Source organism: Parambassis ranga, chromosome 22, assembly GCF_900634625.1.
Source record: "Parambassis ranga chromosome 22, fParRan2.1, whole genome shotgun sequence".
NCBI classification, from domain to species: domain Eukaryota; kingdom Metazoa; phylum Chordata; class Actinopteri; family Ambassidae; genus Parambassis; species Parambassis ranga.
Window position 1 is genome coordinate 3,481,878 of NC_041042.1, and position 14,875 is coordinate 3,496,752.

The 14,875-nt window shown below is 44.8% G+C and overlaps 3 protein-coding genes across 3 annotated transcripts in view; 1 reads left to right on the forward strand and 2 right to left on the reverse strand.

Annotated features, from left to right (window-relative positions):
* Positions 1-7: 7 nt before the first annotated feature.
* On the reverse strand, positions 8-10,293 carry tulp4b (TUB like protein 4b). The gene is made up of 16 exons (XM_028396360.1): positions 10,209-10,293; positions 9,316-9,604; positions 8,377-8,646; positions 8,083-8,211; positions 7,852-8,013; positions 7,553-7,733; positions 7,371-7,478; positions 7,134-7,300; positions 6,697-6,921; positions 6,266-6,500; positions 5,903-6,026; positions 5,663-5,807; positions 5,487-5,580; positions 5,255-5,398; positions 1,636-5,165; positions 8-1,566 (listed from the first exon to the last, which is right to left on the reverse strand). Exons 2-16 carry the CDS (start codon positions 9,331-9,333, stop codon positions 1,450-1,452), a joined length of 5,649 nt encoding a protein of 1,882 aa, XP_028252161.1. The 5' UTR covers positions 9,334-9,604; positions 10,209-10,293; the 3' UTR covers positions 8-1,449.
* A 495-nt stretch (positions 10,294-10,788) lies between these two features.
* On the reverse strand, positions 10,789-12,261 carry myct1b (myc target 1b). The gene is made up of 2 exons (XM_028395914.1): positions 12,082-12,261; positions 10,789-11,527 (listed from the first exon to the last, which is right to left on the reverse strand). Exons 1-2 carry the CDS (start codon positions 12,134-12,136, stop codon positions 11,031-11,033), a joined length of 552 nt encoding a protein of 183 aa, XP_028251715.1. The 5' UTR covers positions 12,137-12,261; the 3' UTR covers positions 10,789-11,030.
* A 2,308-nt stretch (positions 12,262-14,569) lies between these two features.
* syne1b (spectrin repeat containing, nuclear envelope 1b) overlaps positions 14,570-14,875 on the forward strand; it is a 59,217-nt gene continuing 58,911 nt past the window's right edge. The window contains exon 1 of the mRNA XM_028395928.1: positions 14,570-14,652. Within this exon, the coding sequence (XP_028251729.1) occupies positions 14,586-14,652 (67 nt within the window). The 5' untranslated portion in view covers positions 14,570-14,585. The remainder of the gene's footprint in view (positions 14,653-14,875) is intronic.

Genomic DNA, 14,875 nt, shown 5'->3' on the forward strand with positions numbered 1-14,875 from the left:
CTCCATAAAATAAGAGAGAGAGAGAAAGAGAGAGAGAAGAAAACAAATCAGGCAGCAAACTATTGATTAGGCAGTATTGCTGAAAACTGACACACTGTTTTTGAAGTCTGAAGCTGCATTAAATGAAAACAAAAAGTTCGTAAATTCAAATCAAACAGAATGTCCTGCTTTTTTTTTTCTTAAAATACTTTCTTTTAAAATAACAAATGACGTCACCACATTTGTTTCTTTATACATTAGCACCAAATCTACAAGAATCTCACTCCTACTGACAGTTATCTTTATGAATATTTTGTATTTTAACACTTCAAATTAATGTTTTCCTTCTTTTTTTCTACAACATCAAAAAAAAAACTTGTTAAAGCAAAAAAAAAAGAAGAGAGAAATTAGCAACATATAAGCACATTTTTCTAAGCATGTAATGATGTCAGGTCACTTACTAAATACACAGTGCAAGCAGCATTGAATTTTCTCTTGCGAGTACAACAATCAGTTCTATGTAGGTCGCATTATTGCACACAAGCTCTATCTAAAGCTAAAGCAGCACTGATTTTTCCAAAGAGGCAAACTACTGTACTTCACATTCAAATGTATGTTTCAAGTAGCGTCACACACACTCAATGAAAACAAAACAAGAGCAAAACAACCGACTGAGACTGAGGCTGCATCTTTACTGTAGAAAGGTATTCCATCTGGGGATGAGACCAACATGGCGTCATTTTCTGACGTTTATCTAAACACATTAGTCTGTATTTGGCACTCGTAATTTTTACTCTACTGACGAATTCAGCCAACATAGTGTGGCGTTTTGACATGAACAAGAGAATAGAGGGTGATGACAAACAAATATGTGTGTATAAACAAATAAGTGGCCAAAAGAATATGATTTTGTCTGTTCATTGCACCACTTCATAGAAGTAACATGGATAGAAAATATGGCACTTAACTCTTATATATATATATATATTCCTTGATTGCATGTTTAAACATAATGAAGACATTCATGGGATGTGACTGCACAAATCAACTATTTATATATAATTTATTTACCAAATTACTGAATTCAAGTAGTGCAATTTTTCTGTCAGATATGATATGGCTTAGTGAAAATATATAATCAATTTTAATATATTTGATGTGTTTATTTTCAATTATATAGATTTCAATTTGTAATACAAGACTGGGAAGATGTCAGATAAAGCCTCCAGCCTCTAGTGTAAATGTATTAGTTAATACAATAAATAATATTTTATCAATAATTCTTATAATAATAATAATAATAAAAATTCAATATGTGAACTAGAAATAATGGACTAAACTAAATGATCTGCATGTACAAGACCAACTTTTAAATCTCCTCTTTAAAAAAGCTATAGCCGCACACATACTGGAGTGTAAGACTATTGTGGCTTCTTCTGAGTAAGTGCACAACGACACCAAACAAACTTTTCACTTCAGCCTCTGAGTCACGTTGGCCAAGGCGACAGCAAATGCCTGCACCGCTGAGAAAGGGTACTGGAAATCCAAGATGTAGGCGTTCCCATCTATTCGTCCAAACTGCATCACCTGAAGAAAAAATCAGTGTGTAATCAGCAACTTTTTTTCATTTTTCATTTTCTTTATTTTTCTATTTACCTGTCTGCCATCCAGCTCTATCTGAAAGTTCTTCGCTGACTCCTGGGTGACTCGACCTCCAAAGTCCAGCTGGTACACCTGTGTGGCTTCGTTCCACAGTGGTTGTTTATTGGCCATGACATAGACGAATCCTTGGCTGCCTAAGCTGCGGTCCTCTCTCTCATTCGCCTTGCGGCACTTTATCTCCTCCAGCTCACTTGCCATGCGCAGGCTGCGCTTGTTCTTCCAGCTCTTCTTACTGCTCTGGTTCTGGTTCATAAGCTCGTCGCCGTTAATAAACAGCTCGGGTTCGCTCTCTGAGCTATCCTGGAACTCATTTGTGGTCCTGCTCATCTTTTTTGTTTTACCTAACTGCTCTCTCTGGCTCTTAGGCTTCTTCTTCTCTCTGCTGCCAAGCCTTGGACTGGAAATAAGAGAGTTGAAATCAGAGAGTGCTCGTCCTTCCTTCCTGGATTTTCCCTCAGAGACGTTGGGCATGTTGGCCTCCTCCGCCCTGCTGTCCAGTCTTTTACGGCTCTTTTTGTTGAAGCGCTCAGACTCCTGTGGGACGGGGCTATCGTTCAGGGATGATGGCTCTGGAAAGTTGTTGGCAGACTCTGCTAGATCCTCTGTGGCACTTTTGGATGGTGGTAACTCAGTAGGTGGGGGAGGAGGAGGAAGAGGAGGTGGCGGAGGCAGTGTAGTCGGAGGAGGTGGAGAAAGTATTGGCTTTTCTAAAATCTGATGAGTTTTGGTAGGGAGGGGAGGCGCAGGAGGGTCTTGCATGGGTGGTGGAGGGCAGGGGTAAGGGTTCCAGGGGTGTAGGCTGACAGGGTGCAGCTGGAGTCCGGCACATGAGCTCGCTCCTGGATACAGTGGAGGCAGAGGACAGCAGGCCAAGTTGGCCAGATTTGGAGGGTAGCCTGGGGGCAAGACTAGATTTGGGTCCTGCTGGGCAAAGGGGACTGAAGTGACCACTTCATTTGGGGCACACTGTGGTGGAGGGTTCTGTAAGGTCTGAAGTGGGGGTCCACTGTGACCGACACCTGGAGGAAACGGTGACAGGGATATCTGGTAACCTGATGGGAAAGTGAGGGTGCTTGTGCTTGGACTGGTTGGAGGTTTAGTCGTGAGAACAAAAGGAAGCCGGGTCACGTCCAGGTGTTGAGTTTGACTGATGATGAGTGGAGGCGGTTTGTGAGGTCCGGGTGGCGGAGCTAACATTGTTTGCTCAGGAGTGAGCCAGAACTCCTCTGTGGTGGAGGTGTCCCACTGGTAAGGCGGAGGGCGTTTAACCGTCAAACTGACGTCGCCGAGGGTCAGCTGACGCACAGATTTTTCAAGGTGACACTGCTGATTGAGTGTCTCATCTTCAGTGAAGGCGGAGTTAACATACACTGTTCTGTCCCGGCTGTTATCGACAGCACCCAGCAGACTGTAAGATGACTGAGAGGCGAGTGGTGAGGCCCCTTTAGAGTGCACAATAATAGTACTGTGATGTGCACCTTTCCCTGGTGGGAAGTCCTGCCTCACCACTGTGCCACCTGCAATACCACTACTTGTAGTTCCACCTCCACTGACACTGACGCTGGTGCTGCTGCTGTTACTGCTGCACTGTGTGCATGTGTATAACGCTGTGGGCACCCTCTGCTGGTAGGAAAGTGCCAATGCACTGTTCATTTTAGCCTTAGTGGGAAGAGTTCTTGAGCTTTCCATCATCTGGGGCACTTTGAGTCCCACATCCCTGCGGTCACGACGTAGAGTAGCATGAATCAGACTGCTGTCAATTCTCTGAGGAGGAGGAAGAGTAGCAGTCACCTGATTGGCTGGATCAGGATAAGGAGGAGGATCTCCACTTGGTATAGAATATCGAGGGACAGACAGACGGCTTAATGTTGCTGAGCTGTATGGAAGTTGAATTTTTTTACTCTCTGAGGAAGTGACTTTGAGTGTGGCCGAGCCCCCGATGCCGTGGACAGTGTACGCATTCTGGTTGCGAATGAGGCGCCTTCGTGGTCGACAAACCTCCTCCACATTACCACTGCTGTCAAAGGTCGTGATCCTTTCATACCCCAGAGGAGTTGGGTACTGTAAGGTGACAGGATGTAGCAAAAATTCATCCTTCTTCAGGCAGGGGTCTGGCGCCAGGACGCTTGGGCTGTCACAGTTTGTGACAAGAGTTTGAGGAGTGGCAGCAGCTGTAGCTGCTGCTGCTGCAGACACTACAGTCCCAGGATAAGGAGGAGGAGGATTCACCTTCCTCAACTGAATCTCCACGGACACGTCCGTGTCATTGAAGGAAGGGGGTAAGGTCCGTGGGAGACTTGGCTTCAGAGTGTGCACATGGTCCCCCCTGTCGAGCCCCGGCTCAGTGTTAGGAGCGGGAATTTGAGGGAGAAGATGGAGCTGATGCAAGGAAATAGTTGGATAGCCGGATGGAGGAGGAGGCAGCGTCATCTGCATCTTCAGCTGCTGCTGCATTTGTTGGTGCTGCCTCTGCATCTGTTGGTGCTGTTGCTGTATCTGCTGATGCTGCTGCTGGAGCTGCTGCTGCTGCTGCCTCATCTCCTGAATCTGTTGACGGATCTGCTGCTGCTGCTGTTGCATCTGCTGCTGCTGTTGCTGCATCTGCTCGTGCTGCAGCTGCATCTGTTGCTGTTGCTGCTGGATTTGCTGTTGGTGCTGAAATTGTTGGGTCGTCACTTGCTGTTGAGATTGCTGCATTTGTTGTTGCTGCTGCAGCGTCTGCTGGTGGTGCAGCTGCTGTAGCTGTTGGTGCTGCTGCTGCTGTAGCTGTTGATGTTGCTGTAGCTGTTGGTGCTGCTGCTGCTGTAGCTGTTGGTGCTGCTGCTGTAGTTGTTGCTGCTGCTGCTGTAGATGTTGCTGCTGCTGTAGCTGTTGGTGTTGCTGCTGCTGTAGCTGTTGGTGTTGCTGCTGCTGTAGCTGTTGATGTTGCTGCTGCTGTAGCTGTTGATGTTGCTGCTGTAGCTGTTGGTGCTGCTGTAGCTGTTGATGTTGCTGCTGCTGTGACTGGGATTGATGATGGTGTTGCTGCTGCTGCTGCTGTTGATGATGATGCATTTTCTGCTGCTGCTGCTGCTGCTGCTGTGTCTGCATTTGTTGTGACTGTTTGGAAGGCAGCTGACGAGGCTGCTGGGAATGAGACCGTTGCGGGTGAGGCTGCGGTGGGAGGTGGTGAGGTGGAGGTGGGGGAGGCAGTGTAGCAGGAAGAAGAGGACCCATCTCAAGCCCACTGAAGATCACCTGACCTGGGTTTGAATATCTCGTCGGCACAGGGTACGGCGATGCAACGGCATCCTGGCCGTGATCAGAGACGGGGACGGAAGCTGCTGCAGCTGCAGCTGCTGCAGCCGCAGTGGCTGTCGGGTTGGTCAGGACATCCAGCTGAATATTCTGATTGGCCAGAAGAGACTGAACAAGGCCAATGCTCTGTGTTGGGGACATTGCTTGAGCTGGGCTGTGGATGGGAGCAATGGGAATGTTGACTGTACAAGGAGGATTGTCTCCTGCCACGCCAGACGGCCCCATCACTTACGAATAAGAACACAGAGAAAAACAATACATTAATTCACTGACACAAACACTCATTTATCTTTAATATGTTTGCATGTTTTCACACCTGGTAGGTCATCCTCATCCTCACTGAACACATTGGGGTTGAACACGGGCAGGCTCATAAAGTCATGTGAAATCTTTCGCACTTCTGGAAGGTAGATCGTCATCTGTCGTGGTTGCAAATGAAGCAAACTGGTCTTATAGATGACTGAAACAGAAGAAGAATGAAAAAAATGTATGAATTAGTGAAGCAACATAATATAGAGGATTAGTGTTTGTCTTTTTAAGAGACTTACCTGCACCAAGATTGGTGGGCAAGAAGGAAGCAAGTCCCACAATTTTGAACTTTGTGCCCCAGATGTTAGATGTGACTTGTGCAAGGTAATTGTGCTGTGAAACAAAAATGGTTAAAGCTCCTTTGTCAAATTGGGTAAAAGAACACACTAGCGCAGCTGCTGTCATGTTATTATACCTCTGTGAGTCCATCCATAGAAAACTCTCGTCGTGTCAGACTAGGCGACCGGACTGGAGGCTTCTTCGTTGGCAGCCGCGGCGACCGCTGGCCTTCCTGATTGGCGCGTGAGAGTTTAGGAGATTTTCTCGATTCCATACTTAACCTAGGAACATGTGCAAAAACCTCAGTTCTGGCCTGATGTGATGTGTAAAAATAGAGTTCATTTATATAACGTCTGACATGTGGTGTTTAGGTGACCTGTTTCCCCTGGATAACTTTGGCGATTTCTTCCCCACCCACTCATCGCTCAACTCAATGTCACTGGAGTCAGAGCAGTTACAGCTGTCAGTGTAAGAGATCATGGGATTCACACACACCTCCTCTGAAAGAAAAAAGAAAATAAAAATGAGGTTGGGCAGGATAAACCCACTGAAATAGTGTTTAACCTGACCCTGTGTAGAGGCTATTCCTGTATCAGGCCCCAGACCATGTTACATCAGAGGAGAGTGCTCATCACCAGAGTCTGCATTTGTTCTTCCTCAAGGTGAATGTTGGGCACACAACAGGAGTTATGCACAGTAAAAAGCCACCCCTAATGCCTCTAAACAGGTCTAAAGTCACCTGCTTTTCCATCTGTTTTTGGATCCATGATGACAAACTCGGGTCGCAGTTTACTGATGCGTCTCCCTTTGAGAATAGGCACCAGTCCTCCTAAATATTCCAGGTACAGAGTATAGCAGGGCCCTCCTGCCTCGGGACTGTCCTCTGCTCGCTTCATGGTGCAGTGGAGCCTCTCATTCCCAGCTGTGGGATAGCTCACAAAGTCCCGGATGTTGTTGGGGTCAGGAATTGGGGGCTAGAACAAAGAGAGGAAAGTGCTGTAACGTTGCTGGGTACTAAAACACAAACACTGTCAGCAGTTTTTTCTATTAGACACTGAATACCTCTGCACACTAATTAAGCAGAGGTCACTGCATATTGGTAGCTGGTAACCTGCCTGTCCACTGTACCAAACAAGACCTGAGAAGGCATTGAATATGAAACTTTAATACCTTAATGGTGGGTATAAAAGCAGTGGTGACGTAAGAGCAGAGCAGCGAGGGCATGTTCAGTTTCCCCACGTCTTTCTCCTCTCGCAGGGCGCTGGCGATGCCCTGCTGGCATAAGAGCTGGAGACTGGCCACTCTGTGCTCAACACGCACCACATACAGCGCTGGTCCACATGCAAGGAAGAGGCGGGAGTCTCTGTGACCCCAGCAGATGGTGGTGATGGGCCTCTGAAAAACATCCAGAGTTAGCATCCATTTCTACAAATATTCTTTCAGCAGTTCTGTCAATTTAAAGCTTAAAGAAATAATACGAACATGCCCAAATGGTCACTCAGGGCTGTCTCCAAAAATTCAGTCCCTCCCATTTTTTACAGCAGAAAATCAACTCTTCACAGTTCTCGACAAAGGATGTTTTTTTCCATGTTTTACAAAGGACTAACCTGTGCTGGCGTCTCCAAAGTGTAGATGTGTTCTCCCTGCACGTTATAAAACTTAACAAGGGCGTTCCTCATGATGGATGCGCAGGCAGTGTCAGCAGGGAGTCCATGTCTCTCCATGCCAGCCACAGCCAGGAGGTCACCCTGGGAGCACCACTGGGCTTCAACATCTATGGATTGAGGTAAAAAAGAAAGTCAGGCATACTTGTAAATTTAACCCACTATATGTACACTTTATACCTTTCAGCCCTGAGCGAATTATAGCAGGAGAGAGGTCGTCATAGTTGTTCATCAAACTGATATCTCCTGATAAGAAGGTGACTGTCAGCAAAGGCTTGACTCTTCGTACTGAGGAGAAAAAAAAATATGTTAAAGAGTTTTTTCCTTCAAAGAATCGAAGCAGAGGAGAAAAGTGTTTGTACCTGAAGGCAGAATATTGTCGTCTGAGTCTGTGTCGCTCTCTGTGCTGTCCTCAACCAGGAAGTCGGGGCAGTTCCAGGACATGCTCACAATCCCATCAGACTCATGTAAGAGAACATGGGCGAGCATCCGCCCGTGACAGTCCATCACTATCACCTGACCATCTGCTGTGCCAAACAGCACCTGAGGGGGCATGGAACATTAAAATATAATCGCTGACTAGGTGAATCTGCTCTCATAGAGCACATGGCCTCAAAAAACACCCATTTCAAGAACATATTTTGTTAAAGATATCACATACCTGCTGATCATCAGGTGTCCAGATCCCACAGGTGATTTGACTCTCCAGGTTAATCTCAGAAGACCAGTGTCTTTGACCGCTGACCGAGCCCACCAACACAAAGCCGTCCCTGTACGCAATGAGCGCTTGAGTGCCATCATGTGACCATGTAAAGTCACTCACCTGGAGGGAGTCGATTTGTGAGTATTTCAGAGATATCAACTGCATTACAGATCCATGAAACGTGTCTACCTGGGCTCCTCTGTCGTTCACCAGCTCCACAGACCATCTTCCTTCGTACTGGATCCACACAAAAATACCCCCTTCCATATCGCAGGTGGCCAGCTTCTGAAAGGGTTCATTCCAACGCACCAAGACAACCTGCAAAGCCCACAACACTATTGTTCACCAGCACAGGTGGCTTTCTGCATACACGAACATTCATGATTAATATGCAGAGTGAGCACGAGGCTGAAAAACAGCCAGCACACAGAGACAGAAGTAACTCTGGAGGAAGAAATTAATCTTTTTTTGTTTTTTGCACACCTCGCTGTTGTGTCCTCGCAAGTTAAAGTTGATTCTCTGAGGTGTACTTCTATCCCTCCTGCAGTGACTCGATGTAAACGTCACCCCAACAACTCCTCTCCCATTCCCCGTGGCCAGCCAGCCCTCTTCATAGTACCGTCTCCGGCACACTGGCTTGTCCTTTTCGCTCTTGGGGACCCGACCTTTCCACGAGAGGCAGAGGATGTTGGAGTCGCTGCAGAGGATGGGACCATGTTCCACGGCAGCCAACATCCCTACTGAGTGACCAGGCTGGAGGGCACAAAAATGTAGGTATGTATCAAAGTTCAATATGGATTTCTATGCAGATGACACACAATTCTATATTTCTCCCAAGTGGCTTATTGCCAGTTTAAAAAAAACAGTGTATTTTATCTTCATATTTTTCTATATAACATATAAAAGAGACTGAACTGAAATTAGTGACGGTTCTTTGTTTGCTTTGAGCAAACAGACTTATACACGAGTATGAGTGAATCACTAAAATGTGCCCTGACACCAGTAAAATCACCATGGCTGCCGCTCATCATGTTCTTGCTGTTAGTCTATTATTCAGTGTTTATGGAGCTGCTCCAGATTACATCATCAATACAGTCTGTCTTTTTATTTGTTCAGATTCACAAAAATAAAAAAATGAGAGGAGTGAATTTCCAGTTTTGGATTGATATTTGTCCCCTTGTTATGTAAGATTGATTCAGATTCCAGTAACTAAAATTAGGCACATTCATTTTTAGGTGTATCCTGCCTACTCACTTGGATGTACAGACTGAAAAGAGAATGTCTGAAAGGGCTCACAGCCACATTTTAAAGCCTTTGATACACACTTTTACACCCTCTTAAGTAGCTTTAACGATGTTTATTTATCTTATTCTCTTGAATTCTCTAAATATATAAAAGCATTTTCATAAAAAATCCAAATACCTCATAGTTCCTGGACATGATGAGTCAAAATTCCTCCAATGAAGGTGTCCATATTTCCATTCAGAGGATGCACTGAAGGGTAATGGCTGCTCTGCTCTTGCTGCTTACAGTGTAATCTATGGGGAGGTAAAATGCATCATACAGCGAGGTGGTGTCCAGCTTCACGTTGATTCAAAACGAGCAGGTCCGCACTTCAGAGTTTATGCCATGAAACGATGTGAGACTTCTTTTGATGCCAGCAGCCCATCCCATGTCTTCCTGATGTGACTCCAGAGAGAGTTGTGCAATCCTGTTGCAGTGGAGGAAGAGTGAGAGAGAGAGGGAGAGAGAGAAGGATGAATACACAGGTTAATCAACAAGTAAGAGTGAGAGAAAGGGTGGAGAGAGAGAGAGAGAGAGAGAGAGAGAGAGAGAAGTGTTTCTGCTTAAAATAGCAGCCTTGTCATTCAGTGCATCAACCTTGAAATTCACAGTGTTTCTCAGTCTCTATGCAACACTGCAGGGCACTCGCAGTCTCCATGGGTACTGATACTGTCCGCTCTTCATCACCAGCACAGCAGCCAGACAGGGACGTGAACTCAGATATTTCATTTTTTTCACATCCTTACACACATCCCTGTACACCTAATTATATAAGGACACAATCTGACATATCAATAACAGAACATTGATTATGATGGTTTAAAAGGCTGTGGGATCAATGAAAGTAAAAGACACACGTCTCCTTTGTAAAGGTCTCCTATACTGTATGAGACATTACATCAAATGATTGTCTCATTCAGATGCGGCTTCATGCAGCAGTATGAATTAGACAAACGCTGACGAGACGATTAAACCGCGATGCAAAAATAAATGAGTGATTATTAAAACAGCAGGCTGGATGCTGTACGTACCTGACTCCGCTTGTAATAGGGCTCGGATCCGGACGCAGTCGGCGCACAGTGCGGTAGTGTTGCCAGGCACTTTTTCCGCTGGCGCACTTCGGGGTTGTGGCTTTAAAGCGGGTTGCCATGAGGCAGGTAGCACGTAAAATAACATCTCCTATTTCAAGTCCAGATGAAACCAAACAACCAGCGCCGCTAATAAACCTGTTAGTGTTCACATGTGTGGTTTAATCTGGATTATAATCTCATATAGAGTCTAGTTCAAGCGCCAAAATGATCAAATCGGATTTATTTTATTTTATTTGCAGCACTTAAAATAGGGGGTTTTCTGTCTAAATGGCAACCTCAGACGGCGCACCCCATCTTTGCACTGTAAGTTGAAGTGACATCCTTTAACGTGATGTTCCTGGAGACCTAAAGTCTTCTTTTACTCCTACAAACACATTTCTCATCATATTTAGTTCCAATTTTGTGATTTCTACCAAGTTATTTTCTCTCTACACAAATCACAAGCAAATAAATTCACCATTTTCTTTATTTATTTCACTATATTGATGATTGATTAAAGAAAAATAATGTGCTTCTGCAGGATTTTGCCTCTTGTGTCTATTTTTATTTAACTGTAAATGCAATATTTGGACTTTTACAGTTAATTTGTGACAGAAAAAAATAAAAATGTGCAAAATAATCTTATAATATAAAGTTGAGCCAACGCTTTCTGTCTGTTTAGATTGCTTCAACCTCAAATATGCTAGACAGGATCTGATCTCTCATCATGATATTAAGTCCCAGAATGTTCTTTTTTTTCAGTTTGTATCTTTGCTGAAAGTTTCAGGTGCATGTCTCCTCAAAGGCATGGATGACACTGTCATAGGCAGGAGGGGGAGTGTGTGAGGGCAGGTACCCTTTAAGTCCGTTGCCACCCAGCCAGAAGGAATGTCTCTTGTTTGGCACCAGGGATGCTGAATCGGACGAAGCCGCTGCATCCTCAGACATGGTCACCTGGGTGTCGTCTCCCATATCCAGGCTGGGCCTGCTCTTCTTTGCCAGTGGTCGAAAGGTGGACGTCTCAGAGCTGGGTTTACTGCCTAGAGGGCCCACTGGCTCGAGGGATGGCTGTCTGTAGACGCTGAGAAAAGTGCTTCGATAGAGGCCCAGCTGGCTGCCTGCAGGGTCGTGTGACTGTGAAGTGGCAGATTTCTTCTTGGAGCGCCTGGTGATCCTGGCAGTAGCCCGGCGCCTGGATGCCCAGGTCAGCAGAATGTAGATCAGAGCACCCAGCAGCAGGCCCACGAGCACAGATAAACAGAAGGCGAGAATCATATCGCCTGGAAACAGAAGAATCAATGCAGAGTCTGAGCTAAAAGGGGAAAAAATACTGATGACTGGAAATGTTTGGCAGGGTGGGAGGCAGGATGTGTGTGTTGTTCTAAAGTAAAAAGGGGAAATGATTTCCCCAGATGGAGCATTCTGCTGTAAGTTTAGAATTAAACCTTATTGTCATAGACACGATATGTGGTAGCAGAGTTCTTGTATTGATTTAAGTGCTATACTGGGCATATTGTTACATAAAACCTTACATCATAGCTGCTGTGTGGGTTCACTGCATCATTGTGTGGAGCACAGACTGACCACAGCAACTCCTCTCAGCTGATTCTACATGCAGAGAGTGCAAAAAGTTTCCTGGTTTCTCAGAAAAAGTTCACTATATGAACTTTCCACACACGTTACAAACATAAGACTGCATTTAGACGTGGTGATTTTCCCTATATTTAGTTATCAGCCTGATATAAATGTATTTGTAGTCCCCTGTGATCTAATTTTGTAAACGATATTTGTTAAATAAAATAAAGAAATACCATCAAAATTCACACCAACTCACCCAGATTGAAAGATTTTAGTATTTCCAAAAGAGGATGTGTTTCATTGTGAGCCATTATTCCACCATGAGCTGGTGTTAGATTCCACTCTGGCTCCCACAGACGATCAAGCGTTTTTCCAAGACAGTTTAATGTTCTCTCCTCCCCTCATCTACACTGTTATGTGCTGCGGCGGAAACTTTGCTGTCATGCTTCCTTCCCTCTCTGGCTTTAAAATTAGCAAATGCATTGCTTATCTGTGGGGGACATAACACTGGGAAACAGGCTGGTTTCCTTTTGCATCACTTCCTTAGAATTAATATTTCAAATAAATTGAAATAAATCAAATAATTCAAATAAGGCCCTTTAGCATCACTTGTTTAAATTACTAAGGACTACTTTCTGATCCTAAAATTAAAAATAAAAACATACACACTGAAGAAAAGTCTGTTTAAGCACAGCTAACTTTCTGCAGGCTCTGAGTCTCTGCAGGGATTTCCTTCAATTGTTGCCCTGCTCCCGCTTCACTGCTTGCCCCCTCTGAGCCTTCCAGGCGAACAAAAACATCTCAGCAGCTCCTACAAATGTTCACATCCACACATTAAAATATAAAACAGAGATTTTTAGCAACACTTTTCTAGATTTAGGTACTTAAACAGAGACTGTGGGTGCCCAGACAGCTGTGTTTATACAACAATCCAGCAGGTGGCGCCAAAGCACTGTGCTGTACATTTAACCATTTATTCAGACATTTTACACAATATGAGTGACAGTTTTAATAATAATCACTTTATGAAATATTATGTAGCACCATGTGAACTGATACATGTTTTTCCTCTGAATCTATTGATTAATTTAAACAGTTCTAAAATACAAAATATCATTTTTGAACAATATTTTCAAGCTCCTGCTGCAAGTGTGTTGAATCATAAATGATTTATTAATAATTGATAAAGGATCTTTAGGCAGCTTTCTGCTCGATGTGCGTCCCAACTTCACTCCATGTCAACACAAACCAAACTGTGAATACCAGGGGGGAGACAGGGAGGGAGGGAGGGAGGGAGACACCCTGGATTCCTCCCTGTTCAGACAAATAATGAACCCTTTTGTCCCTAAAAAAAATTAGGAGGACAGTCCACACATGTCCGACCCCTCCTCCTCCTCTTCCTCCTCCTCCTCCTCCTCCTCCTCTCCTCCTCCTCCTCCCCTCCCCTCCCCTCCCTTCCCCTCCCCTCCTCTTCCTCCTCCTCCTCCTCCTGCCGTGAACGCGGCGTGCCGCTCTGCCTCTCGTGGTTACAAACTTTACTTCACGCCACCATGTTTCATTTCCAGCGTTACTATTGGCAACCAGGGAACACGAACGCACAGGCGCACACTCGCTTCCTCTGCGAACTTTATCTTGTCCTGCACGGAGCGGTAAGATGAACGTGTGTATTCATTGATACTGTTCGTCTACATTATATATACATATATATATATATATTAACGTGGACGCTTCGTGCTCCTTCTTCTTCTTCTTTGTTGGTGTTTGTGGTGTTTTTCGGTGACTTCCTCTCTCGTGCTGAGCAGACGCCGGAGTGACAACACACAGCAGCATCAGGTTCACAACTTCCTCAGATAAAGGTGGGTTCAAGCTCCAAACTACTTTAAAACAGTGTATGTGTGCAAACACAAACGTTTATGAAGTTGCTGCTGCGTAAACTTCGAAATTTAATTCAGACTTTTTCTCTCTCGACCACTTCCTATTTGATTGTCCCTAAAGTATCAATAGTTTCCACCCAAATGAGGTTGTTTCACTCGATCTGGACACATTTTTATTACAATTTAACTCTTATTTAACTTTGAGTAGCTTCTGTGTTTCTGTATGTTTCAATTTTTGACTTTTTAATTTCTAAATTCTCCTAAAAACCTCACACGTTTCTGTCTGCATCATATCTAGTCGTGTAAGCAATATATTTGCACAATAAATCGTGTCATATACCCACTGCTAGCCTTCTAATTTGCATAAGGAAACCACACATGATACTAATAGTCTGTAGTTTGAGTGTAGTTTCCCTTCTGTGTCATCTTATTGTGAACGGCACGTTGTGGCATAGATTTATATCCACAGAAAGAAACGTATACTTTGCAGAAATGCTGTGTCTGTGAGGATAAACAGATCAATAATCACAAGAAATAAACTCCTAAATATGCACATATGTGCTGACGCTCATCTTGTAATGTCACTGTACTAAAATAACTGCTTGACAAAATGGTGAAACCCTCTTAACACACTTCTCTTTTGCAGGAGATGAATGGAAGAAGTGCCTCTATTGGACAGTAAACCTGCTCATCCCCTGCATGAAACCTGAGACTCAATTGGACCTGGTCCTGCAGAGAGAGAGAGAGAGAGAGAGAGAGAGAGAGAGAGGGAGGGAGAGACGGAGGGAGGGGCAGAGGGGATGTCCCACACAGGACAGCTGTGAAGGATCTTTTGCATCAGCGCCTCACCTTGTCATACTGTACGGCACAGCGGCGGTGAGACAACATGGCATCACTGAGGCAGTTCGGCCGGACGTCTGTGGACATCGCTAATGTGATGCAAAAACTGCAGGGTGAGTGTCATTGTGTTTGTGTTCAGCTGACTTACACGGACAGAACATCCTCTCCGCCTGTGCTGCTGCTGCTGCTGCTGCTGCTGCACGGTTAGATTGTGCTGATTCAACGCCTGGGCTGCATGCCGAGCTGAAGTTTGCCAACATTTGTGAGGAAAAGGATGCTCACACACACACACACGCTTACATACAGTAACATTCTACTCCACAATCCTACATTGTA